The sequence below is a fragment of the Oncorhynchus nerka genome, linkage group LG25, assembly GCF_034236695.1.
Source record: "Oncorhynchus nerka isolate Pitt River linkage group LG25, Oner_Uvic_2.0, whole genome shotgun sequence".
NCBI classification, from domain to species: domain Eukaryota; kingdom Metazoa; phylum Chordata; class Actinopteri; order Salmoniformes; family Salmonidae; genus Oncorhynchus; species Oncorhynchus nerka.
This window is the reverse complement of record NC_088420.1, coordinates 41,049,082-41,073,910: the sequence shown is the minus strand read 5'-3', so window position 1 is coordinate 41,073,910 and position 24,829 is coordinate 41,049,082. Positions and strand designations below refer to the sequence as shown.

Genomic DNA, 24,829 nt, shown 5'->3' with positions numbered 1-24,829 from the left:
GAGGGATAGTTTGACCAAATAGGGTGTGGACCTCAAAACCCCTCTAACCGGCTGAAGAAATGGCTTTCACTACAGCCCTGTCCTGCACCACTTCTAAATACTGATCTGTAATTATAACCCTGATTAGGAACTTAATACTATAATTATGAGATTAATATATTGTAGGGTAATATAAATGTACGTTCTGCCAGTGTTAAATTGAGGGTTTTTGATTTTGAATGATACAACCAATGTGAATCACAGAGCAATGTCTTTTTAAATTTGTTGGATGATTAATGATTAAACTGAATGATTTCCCTGACCTATTCCCTATTCCTGACTACATTTCTGATGAGGACCCCAATCCTGAGCATAAGGACCCAGATGTGGAGCCCACACTGAATGTACAAGGTGCCCAGAGAGTGGTGTCTGTCACGCTGACCCCTGTCTTTGTGCAAAGTGCCAGTGTGATGACTGTCCTATTTCCTGTAATGAATCATGTGTGGTTACATGTTTTATGTTTAATTTTCTATTCCAGATTGACTGTGTTTAGTTAAGATATGTCTAAAACTCAGCAACCAAAAGAAAGGTTATTTACTATGGATGAAATATCAGGCACTAGAAATATGTACTTGTTTGTTTGAATTTATGTTTAACAATAATCATGTAATGCTTGTACACTTACATTTTTTGTGGAAGAAGCTAAGCTTCGAGAGGGGAATGTCAGGGAAAAATGACATACTTACCTGATTTGTTTGATATTAATAGTAATTTATATTTAACTAAGAGTGAGTCTGGCCTGCTAATGCTGAGTTTTTAATGGTGTCCACTCTAGCACCCTGCAGCTAGTCTGGGTGTCGGGGACATGGTTTTTACTAGAGATAGCTTGAAGCTGACGATTGATATCTCGGTGATTTAAAAAAACAGCCACATTCCAGTCTATCATTAGTGGTGTATGTGAGACATATGTCTCTGGTCTAACTGGGCCTGCATGCTATAGATGAGATTGAGGCTCTCTCTATGGTTCTTAGACATCCTGGCATCTGGGAGACAGCACCAGAGGCAGATGACCATAGGATGAACCCAAAGTGGCTTATCATGTGCCCCAATCTATATGGGATGGGTGGAACCAAGCATTCTGGGTATAAGCTTTATGAACTGTGCATTGTCTGTATGATTCAGACTCTCAGCCTAACAGTCAGTCAAGACTGTTGGGTTGACTGACTGTTAGGCTGAGAGTCTGTCTCATTATTGCAATAATGAATAGATATTAAATAAAGATGATTGTTTGAAGAAATGACTAAGTCTCTCTCAGTACTGCATTTCCACAATGTGTGGTGCATATATTTAGTATAGTTTCATCTAAAAAAGATTTTAAAACGTTGTTTCACTTTTTCCATTTTTCTGAAATCCACCGAGGAGGATGATCCTTCCCTTCCTCCTCTGAGGAGCCTCCACTGACTGGCACTGTCACCATGTCTGGCATGCACAATGCATGCTAGTAAGTTGTACTGCAAGCAGTGACATTGTAGCAGTGGTGGAAAAAGTACTCTATTGTCAAAGATAGCTTTTAAGAAATTGACTTAATAAAAATATATTGGCACCCAGTAAAATACTATTTGAGTAAAAGTCTAAAAGTATCTGGTTTTAAATGTACTTAAGTACAAGTCACATTGTATAATGATTGGAGACAGGCGCAGGAATACGTAATAGGGGGTTTTATTGTCTCCACCCAAAGAAAAGAGGGAGGTTTAAACCTCTAAATAATACATGGAACGAGACCCGTAAAACAAGTGCACAATAACACGTAGCATGGAAGCCGATACAATAGCAGTGTCGTGACGTTGTATTAGTTCATGTGACGTCTGTTGCTCATCGAATGATTAAAAGTTTCTAATTGCGTGATTAACTGAATCAAGCAATCATTAACTCATTAACCTGGGGCACCATGGGAAAATGTGTTTTTATTGAGTTTCTATTTCCCAAATTAACTCATAGAATATCAGAATATAGATTTTCCAACAGCCACTAATTAACCAGTTACCTCTACAATCTTGTTCTGAATGTCGCATAATCCGGGAATCTGCATGGACCCGGGTCTCACCAATGAGTTCGTACCACACCACACACTTAGATGAGCATTTATTTACTAGAAAGCTAAAATGATAAAAGATACACATACACAAAAACACATTCTAGGCTATTGATTAGAACTTAGTATAACGGGCCAACACACTATGGTGCGTGTTACCCAAAATGGGGATTTAAAAGAGAGAAAAAGAGAAAGTACACGAGAGAAATATACATTTGGGTGAATTTGTCAGCTATGCTTATTCTAACCCTAGCCTTGCCCCAAACTGCTGCTCTTATGGGTCAGAATATAATTATGTAATTATGTGAGGAAGGTCTCTGTGGATTTCTTTGTCTTCAAACTTGTGTTGCGTTTTGGGTTCGTTGACTTTTTAGACCTCGGCTGCAGCTTGGGTCACTTAGTCTTATCTGTAAAGTCTTTACTCACAGGTTTTATACCCTTGTGTCAGAAGTGGGCGTAACTGCCTTTAGGGCAATTCTCTGGGCGTTAGGGCAATTCTCTGGGCATTTTCCATACAACGTACAATGGATAAACATCAAACATATACTAGGTAAACTGTTGACGTTACAATGTTTTCATAATAACGTCATCTATTAACCCTTAATAACAAAACAAAAATGACATACATTTTCATATTCCATCGATCGTCATGACCACCATTGTGGCTGATGGAAACCATTGTTCCAAAGTCCCTTTATTTCATGTTAATGTTCTGAGGCTGGTTCTCCATAGTAACAGGACAAAAGGAATTTGTCTGTGGCCTAAGATTTACCAGGGGAGTGAGGGGTCATAAAATCCCACATCTTCAGACCCCTAGATCTCTCCTCCTATGTTGGGGTTGAGAGATAATCTGTAGGGTTGTGTTCTCCTGTAACCTGACCTGATCAGGACAGTCATGACAACAGGTACTCCCACGACCAACAGTCATGGTAACAATAACAGACAAGGGAGAACAGAGGGCACATACATACGCATACTAATCAGGGAGAATGGGAATCAGGTGTGCGTAATGAGACAAGACAGTCCAGGGTTGGTGGTAATGAATCCAGTTCAATGACACCTAAAAGGCCGGTGACGTAGACCTCCGGAGCTGGTGAACAGAATGAGCAGTAGTACCGTCGGGATCCCTCCCACCCGATGCGCTGAAGGTGGGATGACACCAGCCTTGGAGACGACTACAGGGATAAGGTGCGGGTCAGTCAGGGCATCGACAGTGATAATCCCTTTTCAGCGAAGCATCCAGGTTCTCCACCGCAGGAACACAGCAACGCGGGCTCCTCAGTGTGCAGAAACCAATCATCCACCACAGGGGCCTCAGTCTGGCTCAGATGCCAAGGCCAGCTGATGTTTTATTTTATTTTTTTATTTTATTTCACCTTTATTTAACCAGGTAGGCTAGTTGAGAACAAGTTCTCATTTGCAACTGCGACCTGGCCAAGATAAAGCATAGCAGTGTGAACAGACAACACAGAGTTACACATGGAGTAAACAATTAACAAGTCAATAACACAGTAGAAAAAAAAATGGGCAGTCTATATACAATGTGTGCAAAAGGCATGAGGAGGTAGGCGAATAATACAATTTTGCAGATTAACACTAGGGTGATAAATGATCAGATGGTCATGTACAGGTAGAGATATTGGTGTGCAAAAGAGCAGAAAAGTAAATAAATAAATAAAAAAAACAGTATAAAAACAGTATGGGAATGAGGTAGGTGAAAATGGGTGGGCAATTTACCAATAGACTATGTACAGCTGCAGCGATCGGTTAGCTGCTCGGATAGCTGATGTTTGAAGTTGGTGAGGGAGATAAAAGTCTCCAACTTCAGCGATTTTTGCAGTTCGTTCCAGTCACAGGCAGCAGAGTACTGGAACGAAAGGCGGCCAAATGAGGTGTTGGCTTTAGGGATGATCAGTGAGATACACCTGCTGGAGCGCGTGCTACGGATGGGTGTTGCCATCGTGACCAGTGAACTGAGATAAGGCGGAGCTTTACCTAGCATGGACTTGTAGATGACCTGGAGCCAGTGGGTCTGGCGACGAATATGTAGCGAGGGCCAGCCGACTAGAGCATACAGGTCGCAGTGGTGGGTGGTATAAGGTGCTTTGGTGACAAAACGGATGGCACTGTGATAGACTGCATTCAGTTTGCTGAGTAGAGTGTTGGAAGCCATTTTGTAGATGACATCGCCGAAGTCGAGGATCGGTAGGATAGTCAGTTTTACTAGGGTAAGCTTGGCGGCGTGAGTGAAGGAGGCTTTGTTGCGGAATAGAAAGCCGACTCTTGATTTGATTTTCGATTGGAGATGTTTGATGTGAGTCTGGAAGGAGAGTTTGCAGTCTAGCCAGACACCTAGGTACTTATAGATGTCCACATATTCAAGGTCGGAACCATCCAGGGTGGTGATGCTAGTCGGGCATGCGGGTGCAGGCAGCGATCGGTTGAAAAGCATGCATTTGGTTTTACTCGCGTTTAAGAGCAGTTGGAGGCCACGGAAGGAGTGCTGTATGGCATTGAAGCTCGTTTGGAGGTTAGATAGCACAGTGTCCAATGAAGGGCCGAAAGAATGGTGTCGTCTGCGTAGAAGTGGATCAGGGAATCGCCCGCAGCAAGAGCAACATCATTGATATATACAGAGAAAAGAGTCGGCCCGAGATTTGAACCCTGTGGCACCCCCATAGAGACTGCCAGAGGACCGGACAGCATGCCCTCCGATTTGACACACTGAACTCTGTCTGCAAAGTAATTGGTGAACCAGGCAAGGCAGTCATCCGAAAAACCGAGGCTATTGAGTCTGCCGATAAGAATATGGTGATTGACAGAGTCGAAAGCCTTGGCGAGGTCGATGAAGACGGCTGCACAGTACTGTCTTTTATCGATGGCGGTTATGATATCGTTTAGTACCTTGAGTGTGGCTGAGGTGCACCCGTGACCGGCTCGGAAACCAGATTGCACAGCGGAGAAGGTACGGTGGGATTCGAGATGGTCAGTGACCTGTTTGTTGACTTGGCTTTCGAAGACCTTAGATAGGCAGGGCAGGATGGATATAGGTCTATAGCAGTTTGGGTCCAGGGTGTCTCCCCCTTTGAAGAGGGGGATGACTGCGGCAGCTTTCCAATCCTTGGGGATCTCAGACGATATGAAAGAGAGGTTGAACAGGCTGGTAATAGGGGTTGCGACAATGGCGGCAGATATCCCAACACGCACTGGAAAGGAGTGAGGTTAGTGGAGGAGTGGCGGAGGGAATTCTGCGCGTACTCAGCTCAAGGTAGAGGGGGGGGGGGTCAGTGACAAAGTCCACCGAGAGGTTAGACCAGGGTTGTTGTGGAACTGGCAGGGGAGGGAGGTTTCCATAAGGGAGGTGTCTGGGTGTCTTAGACTGGACACAGATGGAGTAGGAAGAGACATAAACCCATACGTCCTTCGCCAAGGTGGGCCACCAGTACATCTCAGTCAGGCAGGCGATGGTACGGCCTATCCCAGGATGACCCAACACAGGTGCCGCCCAGGTAAGGAGGCAGTCCCACACACCTGTAGGCACGATTCTCCGGGCAATGTGCAGGTGTGGGTTCAGTCGCAGGGCCTGCCGTATGTCGGTGTCCACTTCCCACACCACTGGTGCGATGATACGGGACGGAGAGAAGGGGGTCTCGTCTCCCTCCCTCTCCTCTGTGACAGGGCGTCTGGCTTCGCATTCTTCGAGCTTGGCCTATAAGAAAGCGCAAATTGGATCCTGGCGAAGAATAGAGCCCACCTGGCCTGTCTCAGGTTTAGCCTCTTCACTGCCCTGATGTACTCCAGGAAAGGGTGTTTGGACCCCTCCAGCCAGTGCCTCCACGCCTTCAGAGCCCTCTTGACTGCCAAGAGTTCCCAGTCCCCTATGTCGTAGTTCCTCTCAGCGGGGCTCAGCTGCTTGGCATAAAAGGCGCAGTGCCGCAGCTTTGGAGGGGTTCCGATGCGCTGGGACAGCACTGCACTGACTCCTTCAGAGGCATCCACCTCGACGATGAAGGACAAGTGGTGAAGCGTGCCTTAAGTGTCTCGAACGACGACGACCCCCCTCTCCACCTCCGCCGTCCAACGAAGCCGCTGGGGAACTCCTCTCAGCAGGGAGGTAAGAGGCACGACCACCGTGCTGAAGCCCTGGATGAATAGATGGCCAGACTAAATTTAGCAATGCATCCCGAAATGGTTACTTATAGTGGAGTCTTTTGTTAAGACATGTAGCTAGCTAGTTATGTAAACAATGAACCATAATCCCAACTCATGACGTTACTATCATGCATGAATCTGCAGGTAGCTAACCAACCAGGTCAATGTTAGTTAGCTAACATTAGGCTATAGCCAGCAAAGCAAATTGCTCTGAGATACGAATAATAAGTCATACACGTAATGTTAGCTAGTGAGATAACGTTAGCTAGCTAGCTAGGTAAACAATGGATCATAATCACAAATCTTGACGTTACTACCCTGCATGCATCTGCAGGTACCTAACCAACCAGGTTCAATGTTAGCTAGCTAACATTAGCCTATAGCTAGCCAAGCAAATGGCTCTTTCTGTCAAAATGTGAGACGTGTAAAATCTGAAAATGTAGCTAGCTAGACTATCTTACCCGTATACATCATTCATGGTTAGACACATCTCCTGTCGGATGCCATGGTTGCCCTTAGTTTGAAGATGTAATCCGGAGACAGGTGTTTTCCCCATCTCCTTAGCTACCAGACTCGAATTCCACTGATTTCAAAACTCAGTCCTCCAGAAAGTGGAGAGCCACACAGTTTTAATACACAATACATAAAAAAACTGCGTTAGATAGGATTACCTAGACATACTGACCAGCACAAATAAACAGAAGTATGCTTTGTGGCGGACCAATCCAAACTCATCTCTTGGCATGTCCAGTACACTCATTATCTCAGCCAATCATGGTTGCTGTCTTTGTCTTTGGCTAAACCATCTAGGCTTGTAATTTAACTTCTTATGGCTGGGGGCAGTATTGAGTAGCTTGGATGAATAAGGTGCTCAGAGTAAACTGCCAGCTACTCAGGCCCAGTTGCTAATACATCCATATTATTAGTATATTTGGACAGAAAACACTCGCAGTTTCTAAAACTGTTTGAATGGTGTCTGAGTATAACAGAACTCATATGGCAGGCAAAAACCTGAGAAGAAATCCAACCAGGAAGTGGAAAATCTGATGGTTGTAGTTTTTAAAGTCGTTGCCTATCGAATATACTGTGTCATGGGGTCATACTGCACTCCCTAAGGCTTCCACTATATGTCAACAGTCCTTAGAACCTTGTTTGAGGCTTCTACTGTGAAGGAGGGGGGAATGAGAGCTGATTGAGTCAGTGGTCTGGCAGAGTGTATTACCCTCGGGTCCAGTCAACCCGAACACCACATATTTAATACAAATTATGTGTAGGGGGGTGCACAGTGTGCACTCAATGAAAATGTGTTATTTTACATGTTCCTCACAGAAAATGAGCCAAGGCCAATGAGTCTCAGGTTGAAAAAATAATTTATTATATCATTTTTATTTGAGTAAACATTGAAAATGGGTCCCACAGATCTGAACACCACTCCACCATACCAAGGGTTAAACTGGAAGGTAGCCTAGTGGTTAGAGCGTTGGACTAGTAACTGAAATGTTGCAAGATTGAATCCCCAAGCTGACAAGGTCAAAATCTGTTGTTCTGCACCTGAACAAGACAGTTAGTTAGCCCAATGTTCCTAGGCCGTCATTGAAAATAAAAATATGTTTAACTGACTTGCCTAGTTAAATAAATAAAGGTAAATAATACCCCCCTTTATTTATGTTGCTGTAGGCAATCTGCTGCCGCGTGCATGTGTAGAGCACAAAGGAACAATGCTTATTTGTGGAAAATGTGATATTTTGAACTAAAGCTTAACTATTAAAAAATTAGATATTGGCAAAGGTGGGTGTTTTGGAAACCTCACCTCTTTCTGATACAATATAGTAATGTCGCGCAGCGGTCTAATGCACTGCATCGCAGTGTTACGGTGTCACCACAGCTTGGGGTTTGAACCCAGGCTGTGTCACCATGAGGGGTGCACCCAGCGTCGTCCGGGTTAGGGGAGGGTTAGACAGGGGGGGGCTTTACTTGGCTCATTGCGATCCAGCAACTCCTTGTGCCGGGCTGGGTGCCTGAAGGCTGACATCAGTCGTCAGTTGAACTGTGTTTCCTCCGACACATTTGTGCGGCTAGCTTCCGGGTTAAGTGAGCGGGTGTTAAGAAGCGTGGCTTGACGGGTCATGTTTCGTATGATGCATGACTCGACCTTCGCCTCTCCAGAGCCCGTTGGGGAGTTGCAGCGGTGAGACAAGATCTTAATTGGATATCAAGAAAAAGTGGGTAAAATATATTTTTAATTCTAACATCGTGTGTGTGTCAAACTGACTTCCTCTGCACTTCTACCGTTAAGTAGTAATTCAAACCATTTTTAGTAAGACCCATGTGTTATTCAGAAAGTGTCTGGTTTCCGCTAGTTTGTGTACTTAAAGAGATCATTTTCACTGTCTCAAGAATGGTATGTTGAAACACCTTCTCATGTGATGGTGTTCAGGATCTGGAATTCAAACAAACACATTTGTATTGATGAAACTGTTACAGGGATACTTTGTTTTAATTCAATGTTGAATAACTTTTAGCATATCTGGTTAGATTGACTAGATGGATACCCTATCCACATTATTTCATTGGAGGCCAGGAATCTCTGACAAAAGGGTACAGTATGCATAACCCATGCAATCACTTATCTGGCTCCTCGTATCCTTTGTCACATTGGAAAGATTAGATCCCAATTGGAATGAGCCGTGCTGGATAGTTTTATTTCAAAGCGAAGACATTTATGCAATCAGATAGACTGCGGAGGAAGAATAAGGAAGTGATGACAGAACCACAGGCATAAAGACAAACCAGCAATCAGCAAACTGACACTTTTGTATAGTATATCCTTAGTGGATATATCATACTATCCCAAAAACGCACTGATAATAAGTAGGCTATGACTCCATCTGGAAAGGAGCAATGTGTGTTTGGAAACACTGTCTCCTCTACTGGGAGATATACTTTAACTTTTTGTTACCACAGAAACAAGTGAGAGGTTCCTTTGTATAGCCAGAGTGATAGAATACGTAAGCAACTTTTAACATGTCTGACTATCTTCCTAACACATCTTCCTAGAACATTCCTGTGTCCAATTTTCTGAAGGTTAGGAGAATATTCCAGCCCACTGATCCCGCTTACACAGAGCTACCTTACGCCTTGATCTCTTGCTCCTCTCTCTGTTCAGATGAAATCCTGCGACTAGTGATGTCCAGCCGCCCAACAACCTGCCCACTTGAACCCCTCCCCTCCTCCCTTATCTAGACCATCTCTGGAGACCTTCTCCCATTCCTCATCAACTCATCCCTGACCACTGGCTGACCTGAAGAGAACCCAAGCCTTTACTCCTATGATGTCAACTACAGACCAGTATCCTTTCTTTTTTTTCTTTTCAAAACACTTGAGCAGCTGTCTAACCAACTCTCTCAAAATGATCTTCTTGACCCTAACCAGTCAAGATTCAAGGCGGCTCACTCAACTGACATTACGCTCCTCTGTCACAGAGGCTCTCCGCTCTGCCAAAGCAGACTCTCTCTCTCTCTTCTGTCCTCATCCTCCTAAGTCTATCCACTGCCTTTAACCATGTGAACCATCAGATCCTCCTCTCCAACCTTTCAGGGTTGGGCTTTTCAGGCTCTGCACACGTCTTGAATGCATCCAACCTAGCAGGTCGCTCCTGAATTGACTAATTGTAAGTTGCTTTGGATAAGAGTGTTTGCTAAATGACCAACATGTACAAAAAAAAGTCAAGGTATTGGAGTGGCCATCACAAAGGCCTTACCTCAATCCAATAGAAAATGTGTGGGAAGAAATGAAAAAGCGTGTGCGAGCAAGGAGGCCTACAACATCTCTGTCAGAGGAATGGGCCAAAATGCATCCAACTTACTGTGGGAAGCTTGTGGGAGGCTACCTGAAACATTTGACCTAAGTTAAACAATTTAAAGGCAATGCTACCAAATACTAATTGAGTGTATGTAAACTGACCCATTGGGAATGTGATGAAAGAAATAAAAGCTGAAATAAACACTTCTCTACTATTATTCTGACATTTCACATTCTTAAAATAAAGTGGTGATCCTAACTGACCTAAGACATGGAATTTTTACTCTGATTAAATGTCAGGAATTGTGAAAAACTGAGTTTAAATGTATTTGACTAAGGTGTATGTAAACTTCCGAGTTTAACTGTATATACAAATTATATGACAAATCAAAAACAGGTTTAGAAATTTTTGCAAATGTATAAAAAAATAAAATATCAAATTTACATAAGTTGTGACCCTTTCCTCAGTAATTTGTTGAAGCTCCTTTGGCTGCGATTACAGCCTCGAGAATTCTTTGGTATGACACTACAAGCTTGGCACACCTGTATTTGGGGAGTTTCTCCCATTCTTCTCTGCAGATCCTGTCAAGCTCTGTCAGGTTAGATGGGGAGCGTTGCTGCACAGCTATTTTCAGGTCTCTCAAGAGATGTTCGATCGGGTTCAAGTCCGGGCTCTGGCTTGGCCACTCAAGAACATTTAGAGACTTGTCCTGAAGCCACCACTGTGTTGTCTTGGCTGTGTGCTTAGGGTTGTTGTACTGTTGGAAGGTGAACCTTCGCCCCAGTCTGAGGTCATGATCTCTCTGGAGCAGGTTTTCATCAAGGATCCCCCTGTACTTTGCTGCATTCATATTTTCCTTGATCTTGACTTGTCTCACAGTCCCTGCCACTGAAAAACATCCCGACAGCATGATGCTGCCACCTCCATGCTTCACCGTAGGGATGGTGCCAGGTTTCCTCCAGACGTGACGCTTAGCATTCAGGCCAAAGACTTCAATCTTGATTTCATCAGACCAGAGAAACTTCTTTCTCATGGTCTGAGAGTCTTTAGGTGTATTTTGGCAAACTCCAAGCGAGCTGTCATGTGACTTTTAATGAGGAGTGACTTCCGTCTGGCCACTCTACCATGAAGGCCCAATTGGTGGGGTGCTGCAGAGATGTTTGTATGTCTGGAAGGTTCTGACATCTCCGCACAGGAACTCTAGAACTCTGTCAGAGAGAGCATCAGGTTCTTTCTTGGTCTCCTCCCTGACCAAGGCCCTTCTCCCCCGATTGTTCAGTTTGTTCGACTAGCTGTAGGAAGAGTCTTGGTGGTTCAAAACTTCTTACATTTAAGAATGATGGAGGCCATTGTGTTGCAGAAATCTTTTGCTACCCTTTCAAAGATCTGTGCCTCGACACAATCCTGTCTCGGAGCTCTACAGAAAATTCCTTCGAACTCATGTCTTGATTTTTGCTCTGACATGCACTGTCTACAATGGGCCTTTCCAAATCATGTCCAATCAATTGAATTTACCACAGATGGCCTCCAATCAAGTTGTAAACATTTCTCAAGTATTATCAATGGAAACAAGATGCATCAGAGCTCAGATCTGTCTCATACCAATGAGTCTGAAAACTTGAAATTAAAACATATATTTATATATTTTTGTTTTAAATACATTTGCTAATTAAAAAAAACTGTTTTCACTTCATCATTATTGGATATTGTGTAGATGTATGTATTTAATCAATTTTAGAATAATGCTGTAATGTAACAAAATGTATAAAAATTCAAGTGGTCTGAATACTTTCCAAATGCACTGTGTATATATACAGCACCAGTCAAAGTTTGGACAACACCTTCTCATTCAAGGGTTTTTCATATTTTTACAATTTTCTACATTGTAATATGATAGCGAAGTCATCAAAACTATGAAATAACACATAATGAAAGATTAGTGGAATCTGTGTGGGTAGCTGGACAGGTAGGATGACTGACAGGGAAGGTGAACAGGTGGTCACGTGTCAGGTGACTGTGGAATGGATGAGACTGAGGCAGGAATTCCTTTAACCAAAAAGGGGTATATTTACTGGAGTAGTCTGTGCTGCATCACAAAGGAAACAAATAACATGTATCCGATCAAATTCGTCATCCCAAAGATCATATAACAATCATTCATGATTAACATTATTAGAGAAGTCAACAATCCAGTTCATTAAGAAGTCAATAGTAATCATCCGTGAGTCATTTAGGCTCGTAACTATTTATCATAAATCATGAAAGAATACAAACAGTGAATGGTTATTCAATATATAATCCCCATTAGTTTGGTATCAAAGTCGATCAGTTAGCAAACAATGACGTTTCTCATTTCACCCTTTCAATTGTCGTCATGTGTACATATAATACATTTCATTACATATTAACCATATCGATTGCATAATTGGCCTATGAGGATCCGTAGGGTCATGATCATTGACAATTCACATTACACAATATGTTTGAAGCGTGCGCTCCGCGGTAATAACGATAAGCAATAACTGATGGCCCACTCCCCCCGATCGCCACAGATAGTTCAGATGAAAGGTAACAGAGTCGGTGGATGCATGGACGCACAGAACTTCTGGATCAGACGGCGTTAAGGAAGAGAAAGCAGCGAGATCAGGCGTTGGCAATTTCCTTCTTTTATGGAGTTGAGATCTGTCGGACTTTTCCACCTGACCTAATTAAAGCGCCCCTGGCCCAGCTGAGTAAGTGGCAATTATTCCACCAACTCCATAGGTATTTTCTACACATATGGAATCATGTATCAACCAAAAACGTGTTAAACAAAGCTAAATATATTTTATATTTGAGATTCTTCAAACCTTTTGCATTGATGACAGCTTTGCACACTCTTGGCATTCCTTCAACTAGCTTCATGAGATAGTCACCTGGAATGCATTTCAATTAACAGGTGTGCCTTGTTAAAAGTTAATTTGTGGAATTTCTTTCCTTCTGAATGCGTTAATGCTACAAGATAGGGGTGTTATACCCTATTAGGAAAAAGACCAAGTCCATATTATGGCAAAAATAGTTCAAATAAGCAAAGAGAAACGACAGTCCGTCATTACTTTAAGACTTGAAGGTCAGTCAATTCAGAAATGCTCAAGAACTTTGAAAGTTTTTTCAAGTGCAGTTACAAAAAACCATCAAGAGCTATGAAACTGGCTTTCATGAGGACCGCCACAGAAAGAAAGACCCAGAGTTACCTCTGGTTCAAAGGATAAGTTCATTGGAGTTACCAGCCTCACAAATTGCAGCCCAAATAAATACTACACAGAGTTCAAGTAACAGACACATCTCAACATCAACTGTTCAGAGGAGACTGCGTAAATCAGGACTTCATGGTCCAACTGCTGCAAAGAAACAACTCCTAAGAGTAACAACAAAGAAGAGAAGAAGGGACTTGCTTGGCACAAGAAACACAAGCAATGGACATTAGACCGGTGGAAATCTGTCCTTTGGTCTAATGAGTCCAAATTTTAGATTTTTGGTTCCAACCGCTGTGTTGAGATGCAGAGTAGGTAAATGGAGGGTCTCTGCATGTGTGGTTCCCACCATGAAGCATGGAGGAGGAGGTGTGATGGTGCTTTGCTGGTGACACTGTCAGAGATTTATTTAGAATTCAAGGCACACTTAAACAGCATGACTACCACAGCATTCTGCAGCGATACGCCATCCCATCTGGTTTGCACTTAGTGGGACTATAATTTGTTTTTCAACAGGACAATGACCCAACACACCTCCAGGTGGGTAAGAGCTATTTGGCCAAGAAAGACAGATGACCTGGCCTCCACAATCACCCAACCTCAACCCAATTGAGGTTTGGGATGAGTTGGACCACAGAGTGAAGGAAAAGCAGTCAACAAGTGCTCAGAATTTGTGGGAACTCCTTCAAGACAGTTGGAAAAGCATTCCAGGTGAAGCTGGTTGAGAGAATGCCAAGCGTTTGCAAAGCTGACATCAAGGCAAAGGGTGGCGACTTTGAAGAATCTCAAATATAAAATATATATCTTGATTTATTTGGTTACTACATGATTCCATATGTTATTTCATAGTCTGTACAATTATTCTACAATGTAGAAAATAGTAAAAAATATGAAAAACCCTTGAATGAGTAGGTGTGTCCAAACTTTTGACTGGTACTGTATATATATATGAATATATATTTCCAAAATGTGTATATATCTGGCGGATTGGAAATGATGCAAAGAATTACATTGCAATATATTTGCAAAATTAAAGCTGATCTTTTTAAATCGAAGATGTGTTTTGTGCTGCATTGAGACAAATGGTTGTCACGCCCCTACATTTTCTAGTATCTTGACCACCATATGTGACCAACAGATACATATCTGTATTCCCAGTCATGTGAAATATGTAGATTAGGGTAAAATTATATTATTTAAAATGACAGATTTTCTTATATAAACTGTAACTCAGAAAAATCTTTGAAATTGTTGCATGTTGCATTTATATTTTTGTTCAGTATATAATACATTGTTAAATATAAAACAAGTTTAAAGAAAGAATATATATATTTCAATTGTGCTGTGCTAGCCCTTTAACTGTGAAAAAATACTTGAATTGACATGTTCATCAGGTTGCAGCTGAACTACAAGTTCATGACAGAGGAAAACTACAAAGAAGGACCTCAAAGTCCCAAGAAGGACGTCTTTGGCATTTAGTTTTATAGGAGAGTTGCAGTCAAATAGTAATCTTGATGAATGTATATCTGTCTAGTCACATGGCTCATTTTACATCGTATATAAACTATTCCACGTAATGGTTTTGTGTTGTACCACTTTACGGTTTATTTTCTTAATTTTATACCTGTCAGGCATAAACTTGGGCAGCTCTTACCGACTGAGGACGAAAACATGGCGGCCTCCTTGCGTTTGGGTCGTCAAGGAATTCTATTTGGCCTGAGATTTGCAAAGCTTAAAAAAAAATCCTGGACTTCATATTCGTTTCAGGACAATGTCAGGCAGTTCTTTCAATCGCCATATTTCTTTGGTAAGTGTTGACACTTCATTTATTGTACTAACGTTCGTTGCGGATGACGGCCGCTAGCAAAGTTGCTAGCTAACCTTTTATTTATTTTTTACATCACCCACTTCTAAAAAAAATACGTTTCAGCCGAATGTCAATGCATCTATGGGTTTTATTGAAGTAATATGGGTTTTATGTTTCCTTGGCTTTGCTGAACATTATCAGACGCTCGCTATCCGTTAGTTCTTCTGGTAGATGTTACAGCCGAGCTGTCAAGGTTGCGCAGATTAGGTAGCTAGCCAGTTAGCTAACGCTAGTCATAACAAGTCTTGGTTTTTATTTTTCTAGCTAGCCAGTTGGGTCATTCCTACGATTTGCCATAGTTTTGGACCTCAAACATTTATACATGTTTTTATTATATATTGTTTTGTATTTTATCAGAAAAGGACGTTTGACTTTCAGGAAAACATTTGTTATCCTCAAGCACTTTCATTTTTTTTCTTCAACCTGTTAGTTGCAGGTTGGAAATGTGGAGCCTATATTAGTCATGAACAAAATTGAGCTAGCATAATGGTGAAGACTTGAACAGGATTTTATCTTCTCTATCAAACATATTTAACATGTATAAATGTGCTTAATTTTCTCTAGAATTAACCTAATAGGGTGGACATTTATGGGTGAGACATAGACTAACAAGGTAAAATAGATTCAACTGAGTGTTTGTTTATTTATTTAGCTTTGTTTCTCACCGAAGACATTACACTTCCTGAATTAGTTATTTTCTGAAATTGATAATTACAACAAACTAACAGGGTGGGTGGAATGTGATTTAATAAAATAGTCATTAAAAATACATTATTGATGAGAGATATTTTAACTAGGACCTGATTTGACCAACCTGAAAAATCGTGTTTTTTCTGTATTGCTGCTCAGTGTCTCTCTACATAGCTCACTCTGTCTTCCTGCTAAAGCTGACAAAACATAGTAGCTATGTTGTAACTAAGTCAGTGATACACTGATGTAAGGTTGATCACGGTTACTCTATTTTAACCAATTCACTCATTCTACCTGGACCTTGTGCTAGGTCAGTTGAGTCATGGACATGGGGCCAGCTTTTACAAATGTGGGGTAATTAGATTTAAAATAATTTGTGTTAAATTCTGCTCCCCACTTCAGATTGTGGCCCTCCTTGCTTTTTTTGTGAAACTTTTTTTTAAAACAAAATATCTAGGCCTATGATATTGATATCAAATTATATTCTGCGTTTAAAATGTTAATAAGATAACATTTTATTTGTCACATACACATGTTTAGTAGATGTTATTGCGGCTGTAGCGAAATGCTTGTTCTTCTAGCACCAACAGTGCAGTACTATCTAACAATTCACAACAATATACACATAACCTAAAAGTAAAAGAATGGAATTAACAAATATAAATATTAGGATGAGCAATGTCATAGTGACACAGACTAAAATACAGTATAAAATAAAATATAGTAGAATAGAATATAGTATATACATATGAAATGAGTAAAGCAAAAATATGTAAACATTATTAGTGACTAGTGTTCCATTATTAAAATGGCCAGTGATTTTAAGTCTATGGGGCAGCAGCCTTTAAGGTGCAGGTTTACGTAAGTCTGATGGCCTTGAGATAAAATTTGTTTTTCAGTCTCTGTCCTCATGAGATCCCATGACAATTGAGGGAAATAGGCATACTGCTTTTCAGTTTACTTAAGGTGCACAGAAAACATGATCTATTGGGGGGCAGTATTCTAAGATTACACTTAAGATTCAATTTCTGAAAACTGGCCCCTGGTGATGCTGTCTTTTGCTGGATCATTGCCATCACTGCTCATAAAAATGCCCCCAACGATTTGGCAATTCACAAAGGTTTCCAGCAGAGGGCAGCACTGTCCCATTCGCGTGTGTGTGTACAGTACCAGTCAAGTTCGGACACACCTACTCATTCCATGGTTTCTTTATTTTGATTATTTTCTACATTGTAGAATAAGAGTGATGACATCAACTATGAAGTAACACATTTGGAATCATGTAGTGGGGCTCCCGAGTGGTGCAGCAGTCTAAGGAACTGCATCTCAGTGCTAGCGGTGTCACTACAGACCCTGGTTCAATTCCAAGCTGTATCACAACCAGCTGTGATTGGGAGTCCCATAGGGTGGCTCACAATTGGCCCAGCATCGTCCGGGTTAGGTTTTGGCTGGGGTAAGCTGTCATTGTAAAAAATAATTGTTACTTAATTAAAATAGTAACCAACAAAGTGTAAAACAAATCAAAATATATTTTATATTTGAGATTCTTCAAAGTAGCCACCCTTTGCCTTGACAGCTTTGCACACTCTTGACATTCTCTCAACCAGCTTCACCTGGAATGCTTTTCCAACTGTCTTGAAGGAGTTCCCAGTTTGCATTAAAGGTACATAAAGGACTCTGACTGTGAAAGACAAGATTCTCTGGTTTGATGAAACCAAAATGGAGCTCTTTGGCTTGAATGCTAAGTGTCATGTCTGGAGGAAACCTGGCACCATCCCTACGGTGAAGCATGGTTGTGGCAGCATCATGCTGTGGGGATTTTTCAGGATCCAGGGGGAAAATTAACAGAGCAATTGTACAGAGGTCCTTGATGAAAACCTGCTCCAGAGCTATCATGACCTCAGACTGTGGCAAAGGTTCACCTACCAACAGGACAATGACCCTAAGCACAGCCAACACATTGCAGGTATGACTTCGGGACAAGTCTGAATGTCCGTGAGTGGCCCAGCCAAAGCCCTGGAGAGACCTGAAAATAGTTGTGCAGCGATGCTCCCCATCCAACCTGACAGAGTTTGAGAGGATCTGCAGAGAAGAATGGGAGAAACTCCCAAAATAACAGGTTTGCCAAGTTTGAAGCATCATTCTCAAAAAGACTCGATGCTGTAATCGCTGCCAAAGGTGCTTCAACAAAGTACTGGGTAAAGGGTCTGAATACTTATGTAAATGTAGTATTTCATTTTTTTTATTATACATTTGCCAAAATGTATTAACCTGTTTTTGCTTTGTCATTTTGTGGCATTGTGTATTGATTGAGGGGGGAAACTACATTTTAGAATAAGGCTGTAACTACAAAATGTAGAAAAAAAATCCAAGGCGTCTGAATACTTTCTGAATGCAGTTATATATGTGTATGTATATACTGTATGAGGAAATCAAGTCACTGTCAAGTTTTTTTTCATTTACTCAATCTTATCTCTACTCACCTCCTTTACAAAGCGCATTGGATGAGAAGATCCATGTGATTCAATGCGTTTTGAGAACGAGAAAGTGAGGAATTGGGCTTCAGTCGTGCATGCTGCCCTGAAAATGCTTGACGTAAGAAAGTATTGCATGTAGTTCATTACCTCTCCTCCTCAGGTCTTTGACAGTTTAAATCGGGGTCAGAATACAGAGAGGATGACCTAAAATGGTCTCGAGAAAGTTGCCCCGGAAATGAGGATGATGTGACCTGTGTGTCTTGATGGGCCCTTCTGGACATGCGTCCTCTGTCACCTCTGATCCAATACCCCCGCTAACATTACCCCGTCAAAGAAGAAAATCCCCCCCAAATAAGAAACAAACAGCCTTTGCCAGGGGACTCCATCCCTGTTCTTTGAGTGCTTACTCTCCTGTAGGTTTTCGCTCCAACCCAAGGTGTTCTTCTATGATAAAATGGAGCTCTGCAAACAAATTAATGGTGGATGCCGCCACCTACTGTGCTGGAGTGTGGTCAATCGCGGTTTACAACGTTAGCTCCACATTTCTAAATCCTCCTACCTAATTCAGTAATTCCGAGAAGAAAAATAACCCTTCTAACTTCTAATATACCCTCCCCATCCCTCAAATTCCTTCCCAACCCCCGTCTAACCTCAATGACCCTACACTGCAATATTTCCCTCTCTTCAACATGCTTACAACAATATAACACATTCTCCACCAGTTCATCCACCATACCCTCCAGACACAAACGATTCACATGCTTACCAACCAGATGTAGCGCAATTGAGCAAACACCACTCTTCCTTCCTAATCGGATCTTTGAATCTTGGTCCACTGACCTTTTCTTTGGAGGGCATATAAATGTAATCGCTGCCAAAGGGCTCAGTCCCATCTCCTCTGCCACACATCTATCAAAATGGCTCTTCTCTTACATTTGGCCTCACGTGTACCCAGTGCAACAATAATATTTAAGTACATCTTGTTTTAAAGCTCTTTTGGCTCTGGTCTACAATTTCATTCCCTTCCACACCTCAATAGGCTGGGGTTATCTCACTACTATTCAGTCTCTCAATTCTCCATAGGAACATTTATGCCTCCCATAGTAGGTCACTCCCATTTAGATTTGCCAAATGGCAAACTATTCAATACAGACAGGGCATCTGAGTGTACTATAGTTCTGACAGGTTGAACAACCCCAGTTGTAATTTTTATTTTTTTAATTAAATTGAACCTTTATTTATCTAGGCAAGTCCGTTTTTAAGAACAAATTCTTATTTACAATAACGGCCAAACACGGACGACGCTTGGCCAATTGTGCGCTGCCCTATGGGACTCCCAATCAAGGACGGATGTGATACAGCCTGGAACGAACATGGTTCAGCTTATCAACCAGCTAATTATTAGAGTCCGGTGTGCTAGATAAGTGTTGGAGTGAACCTACAGGACGGTACAGGAACAAGGTTGGAGAGCCCTGGCCTAAGCCTAGCCAAAATGAAAAAAGAAGCCAGACAAATTGGCTTATAATTAAGGTTAATTTGAACTAGTGATCTTTCTGCTGTGGATCTGATTATGATAATAGTTTTTTGTGTAAGGCTGGGATAAAAATCGAGCCTGTGATGAAAAAATGATTTCAGTTGACGACGACAGGCGTGGCAGAGCAATGTTTTACAGACATGAATTGGTCGGCAAGCTCCTGTCATGGCGGTCACGGCCCTTACAATCTCTATCTCTCTGCCTCTCTTTCTCTCTGTGTGTCTCAACAAACGCACACACTCAATTGCACATTGGCTTCCCCTGCCTGTTCGGATTAAGAGAGCGAGGGTTATGAATGGGAGGTTTCAGCGGGTGTGCTTTCAGGGCATTGTTGTGCAGATATGTGCTCATCCAGGCCTGAGTTCTTCACACATGACATGCAGAGCAGAAGGAGACCTTCGTACATGAACGGCAAAAACAACACATGAACAACAACACGAGCACCAGAACATGAGGTTCCCTCTGTTCACACACAGCCATGGCTCATCACCATGTATCATTCAGGCCTTGAAAGCCATTTTTAATCCACTAGTTCTATCTATAGGTCTGTATTCTAGCATTGCAATTCTAAGGCAGCATTACATTGTAATACTCAGTATTACAAGGAGGTGACTTAGTTGGGCATTAGCATGGCCAGCCCAATGCCTACATGATCCTGAGCCAGCTGAACTGTTGTCTTCTGAGTGGCTCTAGCTGCTGTGGATGGCTAGGTCCCAGGCTGTGGTGGCCCAGTGGGTGACAGGGCTACCAGCCGGAGGCAAGTATGTCAGCCGCCATCGCAGCCTACTGTTGATCTGCCTGCACTGCTCTCTCTTCTGTCGTCAGTGTGCTGTCCACTTCCTGTCGCCTGGTGGCTTTCATATCTCCCTGTCAGTGGATGAGTGCTGAGGCACGAGCCCCACAGCTCTCACCCCCTCTCCTATGGCCTCTTACTGTACCACTTCTTTCTTCTTCGTAAGCGCCTATGCATTTCTAGGCTCCTAACTTTCTGCTCCTCTTCCATCTCAAAAGACTGACTGAATATAGCCTAGCTTGCCTTTTTAATGGACTTATTTGATGTCACAGACCCAATCAGGATAGGATATACACTACGTGACCAACAGTATGTGGACACCTGCTCTTAGAACACCCCCCCCCACCCTCCCTTTTGCTGTTACAACAGCCTCCACTCCTTTCCACTAAATGTTGAAACATTGCTGCAGGGACTTGCTTCCATTCAGCTACGAGCAATAGTGAGGTTGGGCACTGATGTTGGGCGAATAGGCCTGGCTCACAGTCGGCATTCCAATTAATCTCATGGGGTTGAGGTCAGGGCTCCATGCAGGCCAGTCAAGTTCTTTCACTCTGATCTTGACAAACCATCTCCGCATGGACCTTGCTTTGTGCACAGGGTATTGTCATGCTGAAACTCAGTGTATGCTGTAGCGTTAAGATTTCCCTTCACTGGAACTAAGGGCCCTGGCCCGAACCATGAAAAACAGCCCCAGACCATTATTCCTCCTCCACCAAACTTTACAGTTGGCACTATGCATTGGGCCAGGTAGTGTTCTCTTGTCTGTCGGACTGCCAGATGATGTAGCGTGATTCTTCACTCCAGAGAACGTGTTTCCAGTGCTCCAGAGTTCAATGGCGGCGAGCTTTACACCACTCCAACCGAGGCTTGGTATTGCGCATGGTGAGATTAGGCTAGTGTGTGGCTGCTCGGCCATGGAAACCCATTTCATGAAGCTCACGACGAACAGTTCTTGTGCTGATGTTGTTTCCAGAGGCAGTTTGGAACTCGGTATTGTGTGTGTTGTGACCGAGGACAGACGATTTTATTACTCGGGGGTCCCGTTCTGTGAGCTTGTGTGGCCTGCCACTTCGCAGCTGAGCCGTTGTTGCTCCTAGACTTTTCCACTTCACAATAACAGCACTTACAGTTGACAGGGGAAGCTCTAGCAGGTCCGAAATTTGACGTACTGACTTGTTGGGAAGGTGGCATCCCATGACGGTGCCTCGTTGAAAGTCACTAAGCTCTTCAGTAAGGCCATTCTACTGCAAATGTTTGTCTTTGGAGATTGCATGGCTGTTTGCTTTATTTTTTATATATGTTTTATATATCTGTCAGCAACGGGTGTGGCTGAAATAGCCAAATCCACTAATTTGAAGGGGTGTCCACATACTTTTGTGTATATATGGTGTTGCATAGGCCTATTAATGCATTTATGTTCAATATACTTCTAGTTATGTAGACTAGGGTGAAAATGTCCCTCCTGTTTATAGATGAGCATGTATTGCTACTTGTGATCTGACTGGTGTTGATGTGTTCTCTCTTTCCTCTAGGTGCTGCACCAGTCAAAGTGGAGATGCCTGCTCTCTCTCCCACCATGGAGGAGGGAAACATCGTCAAATGGTTGAAGAAAGAAGGTAAGAGAGCCGTTCCTCCATTTGCCAATGTTCACAACATACTCAGCTTTTCTGTTGCATGCAGACTACAATGCTACATAATATAATCGAGCCTACGTAACAAATCCAATATGGTTGATTTTAATTTTACATCTCCATCCATATACCTTCATAAAGACACACATCACCCTACACACATTCTACATTTTGAGATGTTAATAATGACTGGATATTCCATGGTGCAGTTTAGTGTTTGTCAGATTAGCCAGCTCCTAATTTATTAAGGAGGAGAAAAGCAGTGCCCTGTTTCTCCACCCCGGAGTGATAGGGGGCCATTGTTAATGTTTGACCATGTGACATCACATCCTTCTACACAGCAGTCAGAACCCAGGCATGCTGAGAAAGTAAGGCACCTGAGGACTGCTGCCAGTTAATTGGCCCAGAGAAAGTTGGCGCTGTCTATGTCACCGGGTTGCAACGCTGTTCCCCCCTCGCGGCCATAGCCACATAGCCTTGGGTCTTTGGCCTGGTTTGCTATCTTACTCTCTGAGTGCTGTGTATAAAGCAACTGCCTGTCACCACAGGCGTATCCCAAAGCTCGATCCTAGGCCCCAGCCTCATCCCCCCCCTATCTGAGATCTACTGCAGCCCTCAACCTCCAAATACAACACCTGTTCTGCCAGTCACATTCTGTTAAAGGTCCCCAAAGCACACAAATCCCTGGGACGTTCCTCTTTTCAGTTTGCTGCAGCTAGTGACTGGAACGAGCTGCATCAGACACTCAAACGGGACAGTTTTATCTCAATCTCTTCATTCAAAGACTCAATCATAGACACTTACTGACAGTTGTTGCTGCTTTGTGTGGTGTATTCTTGTTTCTACCTTCTTGCCCTTTGTGCTGTTGTCTGTGCCCATGTGTTTTGCTGCTTCCATGTTGTGTTGCTACCATGCTGTGTTGTCGTCTTAAGTCTCTTTATGTAGTGTTGTGGTTAGTGATGCACCGATATTACATTTTTGGCCGATACCGATATCCAATATTTTCCTTCCCAAAACAACAAACATACCGATATTTAAAATTTTAGTGGCCTTTTAAGCATTCTAGTACAGTTAAATAGTTAACACACACACATGGACGCAGCGGTCTAAGTTAGAGGTCGATTGATTAATCGGCATGGCCTATTAATTAGGGCCGATTTCAAGTTTTCATAACAATCGGTAATCTGCATTTTTGGACACCGATTTTGGTCGATTACATTTCATTCCACGAGGAAACTGCGTGGAAGGCTGACCACCTGTTATGCGAGTGCAGCAAGGAGCCAAGGTATGTTGCTAGCTAGCATTAAATGTGATTGTTTTTTTAAAGATAATCTTCACATAACACATGGTTGACAATATTACTAGGTTAACTAGCTTGACCTGCATATTTAGTTAAAAGTATTTAAAAAATCATGTTAGGCAATATTAACTAGGGAAATTGTCACTTCTCTTGCATTCATTGCACGCAGTCAGGGTATATGCAGCAGTTTGGGCCTCCTGGCTCGTTGCAAACTAATTTTCCAGAATTTGACATAATTATGACATAACATTGAAGGTTGTGCAATATAACAGCAATATTTAGACTTAGGGTTGCCACCCGTTCGATAAAATACGGAACGGTTCCGTATTTCACTGAAAGAATAAACATTTTGTTTTCGAAATGATAGTTTCTGGATTTGACCATATTAATGACCAAAGGCTCCTATTTCTGTGTTTATTTTATTATAATTAAGTCTATGATTTGATATTTGATAGAGCAGTCTGACTGAGCGGTGGTCGGCAGCAGCAGGCTCGTAAGCATTAATTCAAACTTTAACTTGTTTTCCTGCAGCTCTCCGCAATGTTTGAAGCACAGCGCTGTTTATGACTTCAAGCTTATCAACTCCTGAGATTAGGTTGGCAATACTAAAGTGCCTATTAGAACATCCAATAGTCAAAGCTATATGAAATACAAATGCTATAGAGAGAAATAGTCAATGTGTCATAATTCCTATAATAACTACAACCTAAAACTTCTTAACTGGGAATATTGAACCACCAGCTTTCATATGTCGTCTGCAAGGAACATTTTACATGGCACATATTGTGGCACAAACAGTGTGTTTTTGCATTATTTAAACCAAATTGAGCATGTTTTATTATTTATTTGAGACTAAATACATTTTATGTTTTATTTTAAGTTCAAATAAGTGTTCATTCAGTATTTATTGTATTATTGCATTATTACAAATAAAAAAGTTGGCCAATTAATCGGTATTGGCTTTTTTTGGTCCTCCAATTATCGATATCAGCGTTGAAAAATCATCATCGGTCAACCTCTAGTCTAAGGCACTACATCTCAGTGGAAGAGGCGTCACTACAGTCCCTGGTTCGAATCCAGGCTGTATCACATTCGGCCGTGATTGGGAGTCCCATAGGGCGGCGCACAATTGGCCCAGCGTCGTCCGGGTTTGGCCGGGGTAGGCCGTCATTGTAAATAGAATTTGTTCTTAACTGACTTGCCTAGGTAAATACAGTTTACACACACACTACACTGACCAAAAAGTTATTTTGGTGGCATTTATGTATGTCCCCATTTC

At 42.2% G+C, this 24,829-nt stretch overlaps 1 protein-coding gene across 2 annotated transcripts in view; it reads left to right on the top strand.

Moving 5' to 3' along the window:
* The first annotated feature begins 14,898 nt into the window (after positions 1 to 14,898).
* pdhx (pyruvate dehydrogenase complex component X) overlaps positions 14,899 to 24,829 on the top strand; it is a 67,818-nt gene continuing 57,887 nt past the window's right edge. Inside the window, exons 1-2 of one of the 2 annotated variants that reach the window (XM_029634482.2) lie at positions 14,899 to 15,065; positions 22,152 to 22,235. In XM_029634482.2, the coding sequence (XP_029490342.2) occupies positions 14,930 to 15,065; positions 22,152 to 22,235 (220 nt within the window). In that variant the 5' untranslated portion in view covers positions 14,899 to 14,929. The remainder of the gene's footprint in view (positions 15,066 to 22,151; positions 22,236 to 24,829) is intronic. The other variant, XM_029634481.2, reaches the window with a different exon arrangement.